At 36.9% G+C, this 22498-nt stretch overlaps 2 protein-coding genes and 1 long non-coding RNA gene across 18 annotated transcripts in view; 2 read left to right on the plus strand and 1 right to left on the minus strand.

Annotated features, from left to right (window-relative positions):
- Positions 1-13679, plus strand: part of LOC148715821 (uncharacterized) — a 20053-nt gene extending 6374 nt beyond the window's left edge. For 3 of the 16 annotated variants that reach the window (XM_088746427.1, XM_088746435.1, XM_088746426.1), the window contains exon 4: positions 1-1353. This exon is cut by the window's left edge and continues 335 nt beyond it. Coding sequence is in view for 13 of the 16 variants with exons in the window: in XM_088746436.1 (XP_088602562.1) it covers positions 10613-10696; positions 12185-12302; positions 12685-12740 (258 nt within the window). In the remaining 3 variants the exon portion in view is untranslated. The other 13 variants (XM_088746437.1, XM_088746436.1, XM_088746442.1 and 10 more) reach the window with 13 other exon arrangements.
- Positions 7909-10491, minus strand: LOC148715822 (uncharacterized). The gene is made up of 3 exons (XR_015995819.1): positions 10148-10491; positions 9286-9333; positions 7909-8982 (listed from the first exon to the last, which is right to left on the minus strand). It is a non-coding gene; the product is annotated as an uncharacterized LOC148715822 (long non-coding RNA).
- A 4591-nt stretch (positions 13680-18270) lies between the features above and the next one.
- Positions 18271-21930, plus strand: LOC148715823 (maternal protein exuperantia-like). Its single transcript, XM_088746421.1, has 4 exons — positions 18271-18831; positions 19405-19601; positions 19853-20191; positions 20731-21930. Exons 3-4 carry the CDS (start codon positions 19927-19929, stop codon positions 21525-21527), a joined length of 1062 nt encoding a protein of 353 aa, XP_088602547.1. The 5' UTR covers positions 18271-18831; positions 19405-19601; positions 19853-19926; the 3' UTR covers positions 21528-21930.
- Positions 21931-22498: the final 568 nt, after the last annotated feature.

The following is a 22498-nucleotide window of genomic DNA, read 5'->3' on the forward strand; positions in this document are numbered from 1 at the left end:
CCATTTTGTTTACCAGGGGCCATTTGCTCTGTTATTTTAGTTACACTTAGTCAACAAGGATTGTGTACTGTGTAAAAAGGGCTCAATTAAGGACCAAAACAGCTACAGTAATTACTTCCTTGAAGACATCGCTTTTGCTAGAATGTTATGAATAATTTGTTGTTTTTCTACTGACGCCAACTCAAAACCAAAATTCAATACTAATTTTTTACTTAGATATGCAAACATTTGTAAGTAGCGAGCAGAATTGTCATGAGTGAAAGTTGTCTAAAGTTCCATCATCTGCCTTAGTTGAGCTCTGAAGGAAGTCTTAGGGTAATAATTTACCGTAAGTAAATTTAAGGTATTTTTTGCAGTCACAAATTTGATTAATTAAAATTAATTAAATTAATTTGCTGAACATTTCACTGATAAATTAACTTTAAAAACCCTCCATCTGGTTCGAAATCAGGCCAGATTGCTGTATCAAAGTTAGGTCAATTTAATTCCATAGAGGTATAACCAAAATGCGACTGTTCATTCAGATCATGCCGCATTAGACCAATCAATGGAAATGAAATCATCGATCAATTTAGCTACATTACAATAAAATGTTAAATAGTATAATCTAAGTGAAGAGAATGACCCAATATTGATTCTAGAACCTAAGTGATAATAATTAGCCTAAGAGAATACACTCTTGATTGAAATGCCAAGACCAACAGTATTATGCTGGAGCCAGAAAGTATTTTTGTTAATGAAAGTCATGTAACCCTTTAAGCATACTTTTGAATGTTAACTCTAAAGTTCATTTTCGAGGAATTGCTTTTTCCTTTGCTGTTATTTGCTTTGCCTTTAAATGCCTTAAAGGTTACATTGATTTTAATGTTTTGTCATGTGTAAATTTTAAGACGTCTAAATATAACATCAGAAATAGTGAGGTTACACTGGGGAAAGGCCTTTTTGGAACTGATGTTTTTAAGTTTTCTTTTTTAATCATATTGTAGACCTGTGGAATTCTCTTCCACTACACATTAGAATGATTGAATCTTTCTCATCATTTAAGAACAGTATTAATGAATTTTATCAAAACAAATTTACTGGAAATAAGGATAGATTTTTATAATTAATTAATAATTATTGTCATGTTAATTATGCTATTCGAGCTACTATATTGTACGTAAAAATTTTTTCCCTTCATTGAGGCAGTTTATTCTTATGAGGAATATTTGAATTCTGTATAAACTGACCTAATTATTCAGATCTTGTAAATTTTTTATTTTTTTTAATAATCATTAATTTATCTTTAATTTGTATATTATGTTAAGACCTGTATAATTGAAATTGAGTATATTAAAAGATTAAATTAAATTGTTACTGCGGACGTGTCACGTATAGGATTAAAACAACACATCATTTATCTTTAATGCTCTCCACTGAACAAGTTTCATCTCAGTATATTAAGTGTACTTCACCAGGACCCAACTTATATGGTTTCTATTCTTATGAAATGTACCCATAGTAAAGTCGCTTTGAATTTGGTGATTCGTTGCAAATTATTTCACAACTATAAAATATTGTCGGTTAATTAATACAAATCACCTTTGAGGGAAAATTTCCTTGGTTTCTTCTTATTATTTCTTTACTGATAGTTAATATCTGCTTTTTTTAAAAAAAGTTGAATTGTACTGTATGGAATTAATTATATTCAATGTGCGAGCAGTCGTGCATTCGGAGAAAAGAGAAAGGCAAATCACTGATGGACACTAATAGCTTTGACCTTAGTTTGAGCTGAACAATCAACTCTGATTTTACAGTTACGAAGCTAACTACACTTGCTAGGGAGATTATTTATAGTAGCATCAAATATTTTTTTCTTTTTTGGATAGATTGTAAAGATTGTGTGATAACTGTCAATCATACAGTTGTTCATGACTTCTTTGATGAGGTATTTTACGTTGCACCGATTTTGAGCTTGTCGCTTGTTTTCAAAGATGGAACACTTGGCAGGTCTGAATGGGACCTCCTTTTAAAATTCAGCTGTGAAATTTTGGATGCCACGCTCAGAAATCGTATGGCGACAGCCATCATCCAACGTGTATAGTTAATAACTGCAATGTATTATGTCATAAATACGCCAGTCTGATACTGAGTCGTCGTTGCAAACACAGGACATAACTTTAGATATAGGGTGGGTGAAGAGCCAAGAAAATGACTAATAAAACAGGGTTGACTGGGCCACCGGCTACTCCCAAATTTCATATATTTAGAAAATATAAACAGAAAAATGAGGTTGATTTCGCGAGGTTCCAGTGATTACCTGTACACCCCACACTAACAGGCCGGTTAATGACCCCAATTTTCCGAAAATTAGAAAATAGCTGAAAACGGGGTCGTTCTCGCGAAGTTTCCAGTGACTACCTATACCCCCCACCAAAACACCGGTGAATGACCCCAATTTTCAGACATCTAGAAAATAACGAAAAACAGGGTGGAGTTCAGAAGTTTCCAGTCATTATCCATACACTCCGCACTAACACACCGGTTAAGGACGCCAACTTCAGATATCTAGATACTAGGAACAAAAAATGGGGTCGATTTTGGGAGTTGCCAGTGATTACCCATACACCCCCCACCAACACTCTGGTTTAGTGACCCAATTTTCAGATATGTAGAAAATAGCAACAAAAAATGGGGTCGATTTTGGGAGTTGCCAGTGATTACCCATACACCCCGCACCAACACTCTGGCTTAGTGACCCAATTTTCAGATATGTAGAAAATAGCGACAAAAAACGGGGTCGATTTCGCGAGTTTCCTGAGTGATAAGCTATACACTCCGATTTAATGCTCCGGACCGAATTTTCAGATATTTCAGTTGAAAATAACAACATAAAACAGGGTCGATTTCGGGAGTTTCCAGTGATTACTCATACACCTCGCACTAAAACACCGGTTAATGACCTCCATTTTCAGATATCAAGAAAATAGCAACAAAAAACGGGGTTGATTTCAGGAGTTTCCAGTCACTATCCATACACTCCGCACTAACACACCGGTTAAGTACCCCAACTTCAGATATCTAGAAACTAACAAGAAAAAACTGGGTCGATTTCGGGAGTTGCCAGTGATTACCCATACACCCCGCACTAACAAACTGGTTTGGTGACCCCAATTTTCAGATATCTAGAAAATAGCGACAAAAAACGGGGTCGATTTTGCGAGTTTCCTGTGTGATAACCTATACACTCTGCTTTAATGCTCCAGGCCCAATTTTCAGATATTTCAGTAGAAAATAACAACAGAAAACAGGGTCGATTCGGGAGTTTCCGATGATTACCCATACACCTCGCACTAAAACACCTGTTAATGACCTCAATTTTCAGATATCTAGAAAATAACAACAAAAAACGGGGTCGATTTCGGGAGTTGCTAGTGATTACACATACACCCTGCACTAATACACTGGTTAATGACCCCAATTTTCAGATATTTACAAAATAACAACATAAAACGGGGTCGATTTCGCGGCACCTCGCCCTATCACACCGGTTAATGAGTTTGCAATGCTTAATTTTCACGTGGAGACTTCTGTTACTTACAGGTTGTATAGATTTGAAATAACAACAGAGAACGGGGTTTATCTCTCGCGTTTCTGGTCACTAGCGATACACCCCACATAACTGACATTGCTTAATAACCCCGAATTTTCAGATATGACAAAATTATGACTTTGCTAGTTTTCAGCGCTTATCTCAACAGAGAGTCTGAAGGGGGGGGGGGGGAGGAGGTTCCACTTGTCGGTTAATATTCAGTCACTTAGTCGGTAGTATTTTTCACCCTTTGTCGCTAGTCGGTTAAGCAGCACGACGGGTTGACAGGTCCAGTTTGTAACTTCTTGGATAATGTGGAATAAAATGTGCAAAATGGGCCTGTTTTAAGTACTCCATTTTCAAATAATTGGAAAATGATTGAAAGTGATAACCAGTATACCCTGCGTTAGGAGATTGTTTAACACCGATTTTTAAATCTTTGGAAAACTATCGTCAGGGACTCGATTTTGTTTGTTCAACTACAGAAACTGGGTCATTAGGCCACTTGGGTAGAAAGGGACTACCCGCAGGTCAAAAAGAACGTTGTCCTAGCTTCTTGAACCATTTTAGACAGAAGGGTCACTTATCGGTATCTACCGTATTTATTCGCCTATAAGCCGATCTCGGCTATAAGCCGAGACCCTAAACTTCTTCATGTCAGCAGCTTTGCATTGAAATAAAAAATAAACACAAAACATTCGGCTATAAGCCGAGACCTAATAATTGCAAAGTACTCCACGCGTGTCGTTAACTGAGATGAATTAACATAAACCGAAAACAAAAGGAGCTTCCCCCTCGGGAAACATGTAACCAAAAAGTAGGTTATTTACTCAGTTGTTATTGGTCGTTTAATTGAAAGTAACAACAAATCACAGATAAGTTGAATTTAATGTGTAAATAAATAGAACCATGCGTGACATAACAAAACATTCACCTGAGTTCAGAATCCTGTCTCAAACAATCGCTCTCTTTCAAAGTTATCGTAATCGATCATCATGCCGAAAGTTCGTCGTTCTTCATACAACTTAGCGTTCAAACTAAAAGTCGTTGCTGAAGCAGAGGCCGTCGAGAACAACTCCGACATCGCTAGAGATTACGGAATCAGTGAATCGATGGTGCGTCGCTGGCGAAAAGATTAAGCGAACCTGTTTTATGGTGAGCTTAAAATGTCAGCAAAGCGAAAGACGATGGGCTGCCTTTCGCCAAAGTATCCTGAATTGGATCAAACACTACTGGACTGGTTTTCAGAGCAGGGGAGTCAAGGTAGGTCTTTCGCTTCTTTAAAACAATGAAAAGCTTCGATCAACTGATATCTGTCAGATCGTGTTGCAATGTCTACACAAACCGTGGGAATGACCGCTTCTGATTGGCCAGTTTTTCATGTCGTCAAAACAAGTCAAACAATTGATCTCTGTTATCATTTACAGGAATTGCTGTAAGCGGATTAATTCTACGGCTAAAGGCGAAGGAGTTGAGCAGTGATCCAGACTTCAAAGCCTCACTGGGTTGCTACCAGAGATGGAAAAAGCGCCATTCCATCAGCCTTCGCACTAGGACAACCCTGGCCCAGCGACTCCCACAAGATCTGGAAGAAAAGATCATCCAGTTCCATCAGTTCGTGATCGCACTTTGGCAGCGGTATGGCCATTCGCTCTCCAGGCTGTTCAATATGGATGAAACTCCTATGCGATTCGAGCTTCCGTCGAGCAGAACCAACGATGATTTACATGTACCTACCCTTCGTGATCTCGGAAATTTGTGTTTGTTGATAATCGCTCGGCTTACAGTCGAATAAACATTGAATTTCGAATCTTGTTAAGCACCCTTAAATATTTTTTGGCGAAAATACACGGCTATAAGCCGAACCCCCTTCCTTGGCGAGAATTTACCTGTTCTCAGTTTGATTTGTTGGAAAAATCGCTTGGCTTATAGGCGAACAAATACGGTAATCTACTTGGGCTATCCAGGCACGTTCAATATCTTAAAAAGTTTGAGGGTTCTCAGTGTTGATTCTGTAGAGTCCAGGCAGATAGTTTGATGTTTGGAATTACAGCTTTATTGTAATTACAGCTAGTAATACGCTACGGCTGTGAAGTTATAAATTAGTATCAAACCGCAAATGGACAAAAGAATGTTATGCATATTCGCAAATGTATATGCACTACTGATAGTAACTGTTTTTCTTGAATGTATAACATTTTTTGAATTACATTGATTTATTGAAATAGTACAAGGCTGTGATGTACTTTGCAAAATTATCCGCACTAAAAAGTAACTGAAAAATATGCAGGGCTTACTGTAGTTTGCGAAACGAAATGGAATAACTGTAGTTTGCGAAATGAAAAATCTGTAGTTTGCGAAATGGAAAATCTGTAGTTTGCGAAATGAAATTCCTCGCCTAGGCTGCGAAAAAGAAAAACAAAAAAGGGACGCTCGACTAAATACCCTCGACTTCGACATAAGACCCTCGACCCATGATGGCTCAACCAAAAGTTAGACTCCCCTGACCTGTTAGAAAATGTAACGCAAGGGTCTCCTACCTAGCAAATGTATGCAAAGGTGATCGCCAGGATAGTCTCCCGCCAGAATTTAATTTTGACAGGGAAATTTCATTTCGCAAACTACAGATTTTCCATTTCGCAAACTACAGATTTTACATTTCGCAAACTACAGACTTTTCATTTCGCAAACTACAGATTTTTCATTTCGCAAACTATAGATTTTCCTTTTCGTTTCGTTTCGTTTCGTTTCGCAAACCAAAGTAAGCCATCTCAAACTTCAAGTTTTGGGGATTTTTTCGCGTTTTGTTCGCACTTTCATCATTAAAATATCCTCAACCGAAGAGCCATTAAACACCATGAATATCCACATAGTTAGAAATGTTGGTGAACTTGTCATACTCCTTCATTCATCTTCAAAAAATTTTACAAAAAGGTGTCGATTGTCCAGTTGAAACCTCGCAGAAACGCGTCCCAAACTCAACAAATGGCGTTAAGCTAATGCCACTCGCGCATGCGCAGGCCAAATGCCTCTCTGTTCACTTTGCCGCCTTTGAGGACCAACGCTTCGGAACCGCACTTCTGGTTGCAGTTCATCTCCCGTTGCAGGAATACTGGGTAAGTCAACTGCTGACTCATATTATAACATCGTTTGTGCACGAGTCAAACTTCGATCGATCCAGTTAGTTCCTGCGTTTAAACCGAGCAAATTTCAAGAGCGCGGACGCGGTTGCTTTGTTCAGGTCGCATGAATTTTGAAGATCTATGGCTGTTTCCAACGAGGAATCGGAACAACTTCAGAATACCCGTCCACATCATTTACATATGTCGGGAGGCTTTGAAAAATGAGGTATAACACAGTAGACGCTGTCCTTAGTCAATGAGTCAATGAAATGTAATTGATATGGCAGGGTTAACAATACATGCCTGCGTAAGAATTTTAAAATTATGCTCTATAGGTATTATAAATCATTTAAAATAGACTTTTTTCAATGCTTTTTTTAAGCTATTTACATATTCATGATCTACGACAGATGATGGTAGCTTATTCCAACAATCAATAAAAAAAAAAAAAAAAAAAATGAAACTAGTGGCAGCGCTTGGCCAGGTAGTATTTAATTTTGATTTGATTTCATTTATCTTTGGTTTCATTTTATTTCTATTTTACATTTCATTTACTTTCACTTGCTTTTATTTTAAAAAGAAAAATAAGAAATAAATCGAAATTTAAAAAAAAAAATAACAAAAATAATTCCTATAAATTTGAATATGTTTAATGGCAGTTCTCGGCCACTATACACGTCTGCAACACTTATGTCTTTGTTTGTCTGAGGCATTAAATGATTGAGAATCTTTTTCTTTTGGCGTTGAAAGGCCCATCCTAGTGAGTAGTTAAGATCTCAAAAACTGATTTATAGCAATCAATTTCTTTGAGATAGAGCCATTTAGATATTGGTATGTAAAATGGCTTATTCTGTAAATAAAAACCCTCAAAAACAATTGCGTCACACACCCTGGACGTGGCCACTACTGCCAATCTAGATTTGGATTCTTATAGAACTATGTATAAGCTTTCATGAAAAGTAAGTTTGGCTCTCATATTTTGAATTTAAAAATCTGTCAAATTTTCATGTCTCATGTGGAATAGCCCTTTTTAGCTCAAAATTACTTACTCCAAAAACATGCACTCGGCAGTAATATGAAATGAACTTGTGGCTTAAATTCAAAAGGGAACAGCAGATCTGAAAAAGATTGAAGAGCAAAGCAGCAAAAATAAAACAGTTATCTTGGCGACCAGTCTTAAGGAATAACCCCTGTTGGTTCAAGTGCTCAGCGTATAAAAGAGATACCTATTTTTATAAGTTGAGGATGTCTAAACATGTTGTTTTAATCAGTCCTGGCAAGGTGATTAAAGTAGGAAATAAAGAGGTACAATCTTCTTGCTACCCACCAAACAACCTATTCATGTTTCTGAAAAGACGTATTAAAAAAAGACCTTTAAAAAACAGCTTCTCCAATAATCATCGGTTGTTCCACAGAAACTGCAATCATGGCCTTCCTATGGCTTAGATTTTCAACAGATAGTGATATAAATAAATGTGGGTATTACACTGTAGACCTCCTTTTATTGCATGTACTAAACGTTTTATTCTAGACTAAAGATTTCAAAATTAACAAGTACAGTATGAACACCTCATTTACTGAAACACACAATGTACTGACCTTATTTGACTGAATAGTGACATTTTGTGACTCAATCAATCAATCAATACTTTATTTACCCACGTAGCGTCAAGGAGCTCATAGAGCTTGTTCAAAATACATAGGTGCCTCTAAGATTAAGAATCTAAAAAACCTAATACATACTGTCAAGACCTAATAGATTAGAAATTGAAATTGGACTTTAATTGATTTTAATAAACATTGTCAGTCCAGTGACAGAATCCTTTATCACAGATGAAAAAGCGACAATATAGTGTAATGTCAGCTCCCATTCAGCCTGTGTTACAAAATAAAGAATTCTATAGCTGAGAGGGAAAAAGGGACTCACTGAAACAAAATCAAGGTACACTTGATAAACAGAAACATAAACAACATGCAGTATGATGCACGATCCTCGTAGTATTGAAGAAAATCATCAAGATGCAGATTGTATGTTGACTTGTAAATTTGTGTTGCAACATCCAAGGTCTCTTAATCTCTAAAGCTATAACTAATAGCTCCGCTGATCTTCTACAGGTAGAGAGACATTGTGCTTTCAATGCTAAAGAGGTGCAGCCCCAATGATTCCAAGGATCTCTTTATGATTTTTTTCAATACACAGCACAATAGTTTTTATCAGTTAGTCACTGACCTGATCAAGCAGCAGGCTAAAATCCACCTCAGTGACTGGAGGTAGTGCTGGATACACACCTGACAGAATTTCAAAATCGTTAGAAATAGGCTAACCTTTTGACGTCTGGAATGATCACCGTGAACAGTGAACACTCAGTGGGGAGTTGAGAGACACAGTTACAGATTTGCATATAATTATGAAGAATTCTTGTAATCCCTAAGTGTTCAGATAAGGTTTTGTAAAGTTGATAAAGTCCTCTATTGCTTTTATAAAATATTTGTCAAAAATAACTCAACAAAGATAGGGTAACATGACAACTATGTTTACATATTCTCACTACAACCCTTACCATTCATGAAAATAACAACATCTGATCTCACCTGAATTCAACTGTGCTACATCAATAAGAATTGAACTTGTCGGTGAAACTGAAGAGAAAAATAACAAGAAAGATCTAAAGAAATATTTCAGCTTTTTTAAAATTATCTTGCTCTTGATAACAAATGAGACTGTACATAGTAACAACTAATGCTCTGGGTGCTTTATTCATCATTGTCACTGTGGTTTGTATGAAGCTATCTAATCCATCTGACAGCTGGTCGTCATAACAACTTGCTTTTTATAGGATGTTTTTCCTTCATTGCTACTTTAACTTAATCGATAGTTTTTTTGGTGTGTGTTTTTATTGACCAAGACAAAGCTTAGATGCATAAAAAGACAAAAAAAAAAAAACAAAAAACAGGCAAATAGTTAGCTATCTTCACCAAGCAAGCATGCTAATTAAAAAATTTTTCATCAGTTGTAAAAGGATTTGGTGGCTAAAATAAGAATAAAAAATGACTTGTTTATTTTGAGAGCTAGGAAAGATAGCCTATTAATTGCTTGTAGCACAGGAGGAGAGATCCATAAAAATGCAGAAAACAAAAAGGCAAAATTATCCAGCTATCTTGACCTAACAACCTTGGTCGCTTAAGTATTTAGTACATGGTAAAAGGTTTTAGCTTAAATAATCAAGGATGACTTGTTTATTATGAGAACTGGAAAGAAATTCAATGCTTAAATTGCTTTAAATCCATGCAGCATTAATTTCCTATAATAAGGTAACACTTGAAGGGTAGAAGTGAGTTTGTGTTTTTTACAAAAAGAGGTTTCTTTTCTTTTCCATTCAAGGTGACACTAATAAAAATGTTAGATGTAAAATGTTTGATGAAATATCAGAATTAATACAAAATGTAAACATACCTTCTCTTTGCTTTTTCAAGGCACTCTGCAGTAAGCACAGTGATCACATTGCAGAGAATAAAATGGCTATCCAATCTTGCGCTCTTCTGCTGTATACAACAGGTTCTTGTCAAGCAATACATTTTTAGAAAATCCTTATTAAGGTGTTTTACCCTATGTTATTAGTGTTAATTACCTCTGGTTAGCCTCATTTATTTTTACTGAAACAACAGACTTCAAAATGTAACATCACTTTAATTTTATTTTCAGGTTTTGTATAATAGTGGAAATACAGTTCAGCAACATACACTCTCTGAAGCATTCAGGTATGGGCCTCAGTAATGAAATGAATTGGGTTTTTTTTAATACTTTCCTTATTATAATTAAAGTCTGTAAGTTATAAGTTAATTAAACAGCACAAGTTCATCCATTGATCACTGTACTTTATTTTGTGACATCTTTATGTCTCCATCAGCCAATTCCTGAATGAAATTAGACTATGATGAGCTCACGGCCTTAGATCAGCTGTCAGCATGTGGTCTCAAGAACTTCATGTTTGATGTAGCCAAGGTTAGTGAGGCAGGAAGGGGAAGGGGATTGGTGAGCTAATCTGGACTGCACACTTGCAAATGGTTTTTATGTGCAGTATCTGACTGGGCAGATACTAAATTGTAGCATTCTCTGGAGGTTTTTTTTTTGGTGAGCTAATCTGGACTGCACACTTGCAAATGGTTTTTATGTGCAGTATCTGACTGGGCAGATACTAAATTGTAGCATTCTCTGGAGGTTTTTTTTTTGGTGAGCTAATCTGGACTGCACACTTGCAAATGGTTTTTATGTGCAGTATCTGACTGGGCAGATACTAAATTGTAGCATTCTCTGGAGGTTTTTTTTTTTTGGTGAGCTAATCTGGACTGCACACTTGCAAATGGTTTTTATGTGCAGTATCTGACTGGGCAGATACTAAATTGTAGCATTCTCTGGAGGTTTTTTTTTTTTGGTGAGCTAATCTGGACTGCACACTTGCAAATGGTTTTTATGTGCAGTATCTGACTGGGCAGATACTAAATTGTAGCATTCTCTGGAGGTTTTTTTTTTGGTGAGCTAATCTGGACTGCACACTTGCAAATGGTTTTTATGTGCAGTATCTGACTGGGCAGATACTAAATTGTAGCATTCTCTGGAGGTTTTTTTTTTGGTGAGCTAATCTGGACTGCACACTTGCAAATGGTTTTTATGTGCAGTATCTGACTGGGCAGATACTAAATTGTAGCATTCTCTGGAGGTTTTTTTTTTTTGGTGAGCTAATCTGGACTGCACACTTGCAAATGGTTTTTATGTGCAGTATCTGACTGGGCAGATACTAAATTGTAGCATTCTCTGGAGGTTTTTTTTTTTTGGTGAGCTAATCTGGACTGCACACTTGCAAATGGTTTTTATGTGCAGTATCTGACTGGGCAGATACTAAATTGTAGCATTCTCTGGAGGTTTTTTTTTTTTGGTGAGCTAATCTGGACTGCACACTTGCAAATGGTTTTTATGTGCAGTATCTGACTGGGCAGATACTAAATTGTAGCATTCTCTGGAGGTTTTTTTTTTTTGGTGAGCTAATCTGGACTGCACACTTGCAAATGGTTTTTATGTGCAGGATCTGACTGGGCAGATACTAACTTGTAGCATTCTCTGGAGGTTTTTTTTTTTAAAGACCAGCTATAAAAAACACTAGGTGCAGGCAAAGGTAAACATTTATTTTTGAACAAGACTATGGTGTTTCACTGCTTTGTTGGATTAAAATAGACTGTGCTTCAAACACCAGAAGCCTGCAAAAGTGCAGCTACTTCTGGAGAACATTTCACTTACTTCAAAGCCTATGGAGACACTTGAGACTTGTGAAGCCTTCTGAATGAGATCGTGGAAAGTAACTCAGTAACCCTGAGTTTTGATGATTTACAGTTTACTAGTGGTTTTGGCTGTATTGCGTGATGTTGCAGAATACAAGATAATCTTAGTGGAAAGGCTGCATGAATTGAATCTCAATCAGTTGAATTTCCTTCACAGGCAAGAGGTCTCATGGCTGAAACTCTGGACATGCTTGCACAGAAGGGAAAGTTTCATCTTTCTTGTGAACTTCAGGGCAAGTTGGCATCTAGAGGTTTCACTGATATTATCAGCAGAGGTACGAATGGCGAGAAAGACATGATTGCAGCACTTTATTGAATAGTTCAATGAAGGGGCATTCACGAGATGATTTTGCACAGTGTTCTGTTGAGTTGACCTGTTCAGAATTCTCTTTTTAGAATTGAAAGAGGTCAAATTTTTTTGGTAAGATGCATGAATTTTTTGATAAAGATTTGTTTATTTTATAATTGTAAAAGCGTTTGACTCTTATTTTTCATACCATCATCACTGACAATGTAATATGTACAAGGTTCATCCTTAAAGTAGCAGATGCCAGCTCAGCAAATAAGAAATAAAGAAAACAAGGTGGCAGTTGAAGTGGGTTCGTTTTTATTTTGTAATGATTTTTAATTCATACTTACCTTGTATGCGGATAACAGGTGCTTTTATACAGTGTATGGATCCTAAGGATGCAGAATCATTTCTGTTGTCTTAGGTACTGTGAGTGAAAATTATTTCATAGGTATAATCTGCCTAAATTTGCTCCATGTACTTTTTGTTTTGAGGTTCAGCTATGTCTTGAAGATAAGAGGAAAGTTTCAACTGAATGCTTGCATTTTTACTGGTTCTTCAGTAACCCTTTCCCTCCCAAGAATGTATTAGTAAATAAATTCTCCATACTGTTTGCTATTCTTTTGCTATAGTGTAACTTTAAAGAATTTGGTATTAGATCAACTAATAATCCCCTCATTGATATGTTTCGTTATTCTCGTTACTCATCTGCTTGATATAATATTGATGTTGTAAGGAGAATTAAGTTCTGTCTCATCACTTATGGGAGTTAAACCAATTTTTTGTGCCTTCCTTTGATTTGCAGCCTGAAATTATTTTAAGTCATTTGAAGTTCCCTCTTTGTCATCTGACTTCATTGAATGAAGAAACCTTGGTACACATTGCTCGAGTTCTGGACCCATCTCGTCCTTCATTTAGATCCTTGGCAAGTTAAGTGAGACCTCCAAGGCAGAGGTAAGAATTTGTCATTATTTGTAACGACCAAGCTTAATCAGAAATTTAAACTGTATTAACTGTCAGTGTCAAGAGGGAATAACAACTAAAGCCAATAAATAAAAAGCTTTGAAGGTGTTTTCAAGGAACTTTCAGATAGGATTAATGATAAATATGACTACTGAACAGATTATGATTTACACTATATATACCATGAATCAGTTGTAATGCATACTACTATCATATGTTAGCAGTTGTGAAATACAGGTATGAATGGTTTAAGATTGTGATGGTGATGGTGGTTATTGTGGTAATTTGATAAGGGTTTACATTCATAAGGATGTTTCACTTTCATTTAATTTCAGGACTGTATCTGGAAGCTCAATCAGCTCAGTGATTTCTCTTGAAAGTACTGCCAGATTCAGACAGGTCTGCATGAGTTATGTTTTTTTTTTCTTCGACAATATATTATTTCATTTATTGTAATTAACTTATCCACACACATCCAACAGAGAATCATTGAAATGTCCAAAGGATGAAACTTTTTTTCAGTGATTATAATGGAAGTTTTAGTGGAAGTGAATGAGAGTTGGCAGGGGGGCACGATAAACTGTTGTTATGAACACTATAAACTAAACTGGAACAAGATAAGGAAGATTCAAAAGATCCATTTATCTTACTTCCTGCAAACTTTTTAAAATAAATGTTGAATTGTTCCTAGGGGAGCAGGGATGGCACAGTGGTGAGAGCACTTGCCCCCCACCACTGTGGCCTGGGTTTGATTCCTGGACTTGGCGTCACATATGGGTTGAGTTTGCTGTTGGTTCTCGTCCTTGCTCTGGGGGTTTCCTCTGGGTCCTCCTGTTTACCTCCCTCCGCAAAAACCAACATTCCAAATTCCAATTCGATTGGAACAGTGGACAAGAAGAGCCACCCAGTAGAATGTCCATTGCTAATTTATTATTTATTATTTATTATTTTTTAATTGTTCACTTTCGGTGATATAGGAGGATCATAAGCAACCTTCCCTGCATGATCTGACTGAGCTGTTTTTATGTTGTCTTTTGGTTTTAAATTATCTCAGAGATGATAAGTTGGATGCTGATGCAAGGTGTGTGTCCCATGTTATTTATCTTCTTTATTAAATTTTTTATAATTTTATATATTGAGGGCTGGGGGATGTCAAAAGTAGAAAGCTGCCGGCAGAAATGGTTAATTTACTTCCATGTTTCAGCTTGCATCTCCAGTTCCTTGAGAGAGATAGCATTTTTTCAAAAAAATTATCCTGGATTAGTTAGGAGCCATCTAACCAAGCCCAGTTTCTTCAAATAAGATGTTGCAGATGTCTTTGAAATTAGGGTTAATAAGAATAATTATGCCTGTAAAAGATTTAATAACTAATTAAAAGGATATTGTAATTGATACTTTTCTCTGTTGTCTGTGTCCAGAGTTGCAGCATTTAAGTGCATTACTGGAGGAGACCAAGCTTCTGAAAATGATCTGGGAAGGAAGAGGGTAATTTCAAGTATTAATAAAAGCTCTCAAATTGTGGTTGATAGTGAAGTACATTCTATGGTACTTTAGATGATCTTCCATTCAGACCATGTAATGATATCATTATCACTGGTTCTGTTCATAATAGGAAAGTACAATGGAGTTCCTTTTCAAGCCTGTCATTTGTCCTATGGCCAACAACACACGGCTGTTGTTAGTTCATCGGGAGATGTTTACACATGGGGAAGATCACAAAAAAGGAAGGTACAATGTACAGGCCTCAATTTTTTCAGGTAGGAATTTCACTATTGCTTAAATAGTGCTCTTTACTGCGAGGATCGTACATAAATACGTTTCTACAACCGCGGTTCAAATATATGAGTTTCATATATTCATTGAGTTTGATTTATCATCTTACGGCTTTATGGTGAATTAGTTTGGTGACCTGTTCCCAGTTGGCTTGTTAGCTCAATTGGTACAGTGCTGCACTAGTATCGCAGAGGTCAGTGGTTCAAATCCCATGCAGGCCTGAATTTTTTCAGGTGTAATTTTCACTATTGCTTATTAAAATAGTGCTCTTTACTGCGAGGATCATACATAAATACGGTACAATGTGTTGCCAAAAACATCTCTGAAGAATTGAGTGTTATATTTTAGACAAAGAAAGTCTGCCAAATGTTAACTCATCACTGCCTATGTGCTTGTAGTGTCATTATTGAAAAATATTGCTGATCCTATAGCAGCTAGTATGCAGGACACATGTCATATATGTTTATCAACTTTATTGGTCTCATAAGTTATGAATATACAGAAGTAAAAGAAATTTTAAAAAAGGACCAAATAAGATTGCCGAAACAGAAACAAAATCCCATGTGAGGCGCAACCCGAAAACTAAAAAGAAAAAAAATATATATCCGATAAAAAAACTAATGAACTATATGAACTTTGTAATGGGCCTTGCTGATCACCATAGAGTCTCTGTGGCTCCGTGCTAAAGCATCGGAGCACCGAGTCCCAAGGTCTGAGGTTGGATTTGTCATGGGGACTTAAAAATTTTTCTTTCCCCCACACTTGTGACTTAAGATGAAATGTAACATCTTTCTAAGGTTACTGTTACGTAGTTGTAAATTCAGATATAGGTGATCACAGGATTGGACTCCCACTTTTTATAGAGAACAAGATAGATTAAACTTATGATTTCCAATTAATAATGGGATGGTACATTATGTAGGATTTTTTTAATATATCAAATGAAACTAAGATTGTTAGGCTGTGGCACAGGTTGATCAGGAATGTAGCTTCTTTGTCTGGTTGGTATTTGCTGGCCAAACCAGGTCACCTCACACAGTGCATTTTTCTATGCTCTAGAATTTACCAGTTCTGCCTTTATTGCACTGATTAATTAGATCTTGTGGAGTATAAACAAACAATTAATCTTTGAAACCTGACAAGTTCAAGTATTGTCTGTAAGATATTTTCAACCTGTTCAAGTAGGTGCTCAAATTCATGCTCCAGGGTTAAAAGTGATGATGTCACAAGGCGTAGAAAGGGTGTGGGTCCCCATGGGGGCATATGGGCGCACTGGATGTCAATAGGTTAATTAACATGTTGCTAGCTCTCAAGAAGATCAAGATAAGAGGTTTAGCTTATTCACCTCCGCAAGAGAGTTGAAATTTCAAAGTGAGTAGTATGCAGTGGGGCTGAACATTCCTAGCAGAGTTATATACATACATACATACATACTTTATTTTTCATGTAGGTCAGTACAAGAAGGCAGCTAAAAAGCTGATGTGGACTTACAAATTTAAATATATCTACAACAATTTAAATATTAATGTTATCAAACTTAAGAATTATTTACAATGAGTAAGAAAAAAAAAATGAAGAACTGCTTTCATTTTAAGCAGGAACCATTAACCATAATCTCTATTCTGAGTACAATGTGATACAGTTTGATTCATTGATGTGAGGGCAGCTGGCAAGAAGTATGCGTCAGTGATTAATTTGATTATTTTCCCTCACATAGGTGTATTCTTGGGCATCATCAAAGTATGGACAGGTAAGAAATACAACTTTATCAATGCAAATATTATCAGCATCCTTGCAAGATGTTCATTTTGATTTTAACCCTTTAACTTAACCCCAAAGTCTGACTGTCAATTCTCCCCTCTAACTGCTACACATTTCCTTGTAAATTAGTTACAAGAATTTTACGTTAGATCAAGATAGCAATCTCTACATAAGTTTAAGTATCTCACTACCTGTTTACTGGGTAATAATTTATATGGATATTATAGGGACTTGAAGGATAAAAAGGCAGAGCCCTACCTGAATGCCATTTCTAAGGTAGTCGTTTTCAACTTTGATCACAACATCTTTGAATCAGATAATGCATTTAGAAATAATTTCCTGATTCACATGATAATTTTTTTTAACAATGTTGTGTTACGTATGATGTACGATCCTCGCAGTAGATAGTGGTATTTATGCAATAGCGAAAATCAGACCTGAAAAAAATCAGGCCTGTACGGGACTAGAACCACTGACCTCTGCGATACTAGTGCAGCGCTCTACCAATTCAGCTAACAAGCCAACTGGGAGCAAGCCAATAAGTTGGCTGGTAATAAACCCATGAAAGTGATAAATGAGATAGAATAAATATATGAAGTTCATATATTTTGAACTGCGGTGTTAGATACGTATGATGCACGATCCTGGCAGTAGATAGCGTTATTTATGCAATAGCGCAAATTTTTTTCAGGTCTGATTTTCGCTATTGCATAAATAGCGCTATCTACTGCGAGGATCGTGCATCAGACGTATCTAATACCGCAGTTCAAAATATATGAACTTCATATATTTATTCTATCTCATTTATCACTTTCACGGGTTTATTACGAACCAACTTATCGGCCTGCTCCCAGTTGGCTTGTTAGCTCAATTGGTAGAGCGCTGCACTAGTATTGCAGAGATCAGTGGTTCGAGTCCCGTACAGGCCTGATTTTTTTCAGGTCTGATTTTCGCTATTGCATAAATAGCGCTATCTACTGCAAGGATCGTGCATCATACGTATCTAATACTGCAGTTCAAAATATATGAACTTCATATATTTATTCTATCTCAATGTGGTGTTATTTTGAGGAAAGTTTGGCCAAGGAGACACAAAGCAACAGACAAGGCCTGTCTACATTACCGAGCTATCGGACAACAAATGTATAGCAGTTATGTGTGGACATTATCACTCCATGGCTCTGTGAGCAGATCACCGGGTGTGGTCGTGGGGATGGGGAGTCCATGGACAGTTAGGAGTGGGTAGCATTAAAGATGCACTCCTCCCAACACATGTGCAAGCACTTGATCAGTATCAAGTGACCAAACTAGCTGCTGGGTATTCACACAGTGCAGTACTTACAGCTTAGGTTGGCTTTGGTTTCTTACAAAGTCAATTCAATCTGCACCTGAATACCATAAATCCTATAATAAGCCTTCCCGGGGGAGGGGGGAGCTTATTTATTCCACGGATTTGGGGGGGGGGGGGTGGCTTAGAGGGAGGCTTATTAATTTAAAGTGGAAAAACTTAATTTAAAGAGGAAAAACTTCATAAGTATCACTTCTTTTTGAACAAAATGAAACACAGAGTGCTAGTAATATTCTTCAGCACACAAACTGATGGCCATGGTTTACCATGTTTCCCACCTAGTGGGTTTTGTGCCCTGACCAAATATTATATTTTGACCTAAGTTTTACTAAGCTGGGTTATGAGACAAAAGACTGTTGCTATGAAAGAACTTGTTAAGGCCCACATCAAGGAAGAGCCATACACTTGAATAAGCCATTTTTGTTACATTAAAAATTCAAACTTGGTTCAGAGGCTAGGGGGGAAAAGAAACAAAAGATATCACATAGAGGTTGGACAATGAATGATTAATTGCTTTTGGTTGATTCATCCTAGCCTGAGAGTCATGTTAGAATTTTAATATATGAACAGTGGCCTCACCTATTTATTACTGGAAATAGAAGAGGCAATGTTTTCCAACCCTGTTTAAATCATTTCTTTTTTCAAGGACAAATCCTCACATTTGGAGGAGGTATGAAAATACAGTCAAGCAGTTCACAGAAATTTCCTTTAATTTGTAATGTTGTTTCAAATTGGTTTGTATTGTGGTCATTTTGGAAACGTACAGGCTGCAAGGCATTTTTTAGAAATTTGAACTTTGGAGATTAACAGGGGAAGGGCAATCGGGCAAAACCCTGTGTTGAATTTTAAGCAGTGTTATAATTCGATACTCTCCCAGTGATAAGCTAGTATTATTGGATCTCAGATTTAATTTATGGTTTAGGCTGAATATAAAATACAAATCCATGTAGTTGGACACTTTTTGTCTCTACATACATTGTGCTCTCCAGAACTACCTGGCTCATGTTAATCCCTTAATGATGTTTAGGTTAGTTGTCTCTGATTTTGTAAAGACATTTAGGTATGTATCTTGTGGTGTTTGTTTTACTTAGGACTGTATGGTCAGTTAGGACTGGGAAACAATAGTAAGCAGACACTTCCAGTGCTTGTACGGACTTTAAAGAATGAGAAACTTTACTTAATTTGTTGTGGATCATTTGAAAGTGTAAGTAATTTAGCCAAATTTTCTTACTTTATATTTTAGTCTTTGCACCACTGTTGATACTTTCTTAAGGTGAGGAAAACATTTCTATTGTGCCCCATGCTCATGGTGACCATTCTTCTTGTGGCGACTGGTGTGGCTACTTAAAAAGTCCTGCGTCCTACAAACACAGAGGCCTTCCCCATGGCAAGGATCTGATGGACAAAAGGTTGAGGCAGTCACTGGAAAAGATCATAGTAGTAAGTACAGTGTACATGTATGCTGGCACAGCTCGCTCCTCACAAATTCCCAACGCCAACCATTTTACCTGTAGAGGAACACAACTCTTAGAAAATAGTGTTAGTGCTTATGATTGTATTCTAAATTAAATTAATAACTGCAAGGGATAACGCTATAAGTGTTAGAGGACTATCAACCTCTTTTTCCGTTTCACAAGCTTTAAGAGATACCAAATTGTAGTGAATAAAAACCATTTGCTTCTTCAATTTAGGTTTATGCTTCAAATGCCAAGAAGCTAGCTCCCCTTGGGTCGAGCCAGGCAATTCATTAGAGTTTGCAAAGAAAATGGACAAGAAAATACTAATTTTGAAACAGAAACAGAAAACAAGAGAGTACAAGAAGAAAAGAATTGAGAAGAAAGCGAAGCAGTTGAAAAAGACAAAACAGCTTGAGAACAGAGAAGGACAACAGTATAGTTCTGGAATGGGCTTTGATGGACATGATGCTGCTCAGGAAATTTCAGCACCACCTGCAGCCTCAAAGATTGAGAAAGTATCGTTAACCAAAGACTATCATCAAATCATATTTGATTTGGAAACATCTGGAAGGGGTAATTAGCTTTGCAGGGTGAAGTTTGGCAAAAAAGTAACAAAGTGAATACAAGGCTGTGCTCTAAGGAAAATTGAATGGAGCCCAGTGCTCTGAAACTGTGAAATCTAGGGTGCCCAGCATATGCTTTGTATAAAAAAAAAACTAAAATTTCCGAGTCACCCAAGTGGAAAAGTAAGGCGCCAGGGGCCACTGGGCGCTGTTAGAGCACAGCCTTGGAATATAACCATGTTTGTCCCAGCAGGGTGTTTTGGAATTGCACATTAGAGAATAATTATATTTAATCATGGAATTGTTTTGCTATTTTGCTAGATTGCTGAATACTCGTCCTGCTAATTTGCATCCCATAGATTCCTTTGTTTTATCATGCCTTGTTCTTAAAGAAAATAGGTCAGATGCAAATTAGCAGGACAGGTGTTCAGAAATCACTCCTATTTTTATTTTAGATATACCCTGCATAGATGCACTAAGCCTTTTTATTACATTTTTCTTTGTAATATCTTTGTAAAGTATTAATTGGATTACAATATCTTAAAACAGGTAATGATGCTGAAATCCTACAAATTGCAGCAACAGATGGTAATGATGAGTTCTCTATTTATATCAAGCCTCGTAATGTACTATCACCAGAAGCATCTGCTGTGAACAAACTCACCTTCCAAAGAGCAATACTGTTTTATGATGGGAAGCCAATAACTGATGCTGTTGCAGTTGATGTGGCACTGAAGACCTTCATTGAGTGGCTCAAATCAAGAATGCCTTGCATTTTAGTAGCACACAATTGCAAATCCTTTGATGCCAGGTTCTTGGTGCAAGCAGCAGAGAAAAATGGAGTCATGGATGACTTAGTTAAAACAGTTTCTGGCTTTACAGACCCTCTTTCAGCATTCAGGGAATTGCTTCCTGAAAGGAAATCCCAAAGCCAAGAAAACCTGGTACAAGGTCTTCTGGGTAAATCCTATGAAGCTCACAATGCTCTTGCAGATGTGCAAACACTTTACCAGCTGGTGAACAAGTTTCTAAATGTCAAACTGCTACAAAAGCACAGCTTCAAAGTTTCATGGGTGGCATCCTATCAGAAGCTCCTAAAAGAAAAGAAACTTCTGGTTAATACCCTGCAGCCATTAGTTAGAGAGAAGTACATTTCAGCCTCAATGGCCATTAAGTGTGCAAGCTCAGGTTTGGGTCTCCCTCACCTGAGAGTGGTATACCAAAGAGGCAAGGAAGAAGGGGTGAAGCAAGTTCTGATGGAGAGGTTTGACAACAAACCCAGAGTCTCCTCAAACAAGCGGGTGCTGGTGCAAATATGTCAGTACTTTACAGATACTGCAAATTAAGATTGTGATTTGTGCAATTAATGTTTTGAAATAATTTTTGCACGGAAAATGTAGTAGTCAGAATGAGGACCAGTGAGACATTGGAGTGTGGTTCTGAAGTATAAAAAGCAAATTTTAAAGTGCAGTTCTTATTTTTCAGAGTATACTACATTGTACTGTATATATCACTCCTGTTAGAGTGATGGGTGAAGAATTCACATTTTGCTGTGTATGGAAACCAAACAAGACAACATACAAAGAATACAAAGAATTTGGGTTGTCTGTCTAGCATGGGGTCCTTGACTCCTTTAAGGACTATCCCTATGGCATTTTTTTTTCTCCTTTTTCTCTCTCTTTTGTTTACTATGTTGCCATTAAATTGATAAATATAAATATAAATACGAATCAACAGTCTTTTCTTCAAGTTTTTTGTCAAACCTTTATTGCCCAAGCAAAACAAATCGAACCCTAGCTCACTGGAATTAACAAAACGCCAGCGCTACGAAATTGTTTCAACTATATGCTTATAACTTCAAAATCTCATCAAATCTTGACTTACCTCATTTTTTATTATTTTTTCACCCTTTCCAAGTATGAATTTCTGTGTTGGTGACATCAAACACATAAAAACAACCGAAAAGAAGCTTATTATCGAGTGCATACTTCGAGCACGATGGACACCATTTTGTCTCGTCCCAGTCCCCACCGTGCAAATTCTTCATCCTGACTACGATCTGAAAACCATGTCCACCTTTGACGGCAGTTTGTGAGGAAACAAGCACGGTGACACCCGATTTTTTTTTCAGGTTTTTGCTATGAACAATCTAATAAAGAACATATTTGAAGAATAAAAGAAGTTTGACGGTAGAACATTTTTTTTTTGGAAAATAGTTCCGTACTTTGTGTATTTTGGCCAAGGCGAGGACTTCAAGCTAACCACGGAACTGTCCGAAAAAGGGCAAAATCCCCACAACCGAGCAATCAAAAACAGC

Source organism: Stylophora pistillata, unplaced genomic scaffold (genome assembly GCF_964205215.1).
Source record: "Stylophora pistillata unplaced genomic scaffold, jaStyPist1.2 SCAFFOLD_50, whole genome shotgun sequence".
NCBI classification, from domain to species: Eukaryota; Metazoa; Cnidaria; class Anthozoa; order Scleractinia; family Pocilloporidae; genus Stylophora; species Stylophora pistillata.

Bases quoted from the DNA above. Each gene is read 5' to 3' on its own strand.
- LOC148715823 (XM_088746421.1), top strand. From the start codon at position 19,927: ATGGACAAGAAAATACTAATTTTGAAACAGAAACAGAAAACAAGAGAG. The intron at 20,192-20,730 runs GTAATTAGCTTT...ATCTTAAAACAG, and splicing joins TTTGGAAACATCTGGAAGGG to GTAATGATGCTGAAATCCTA.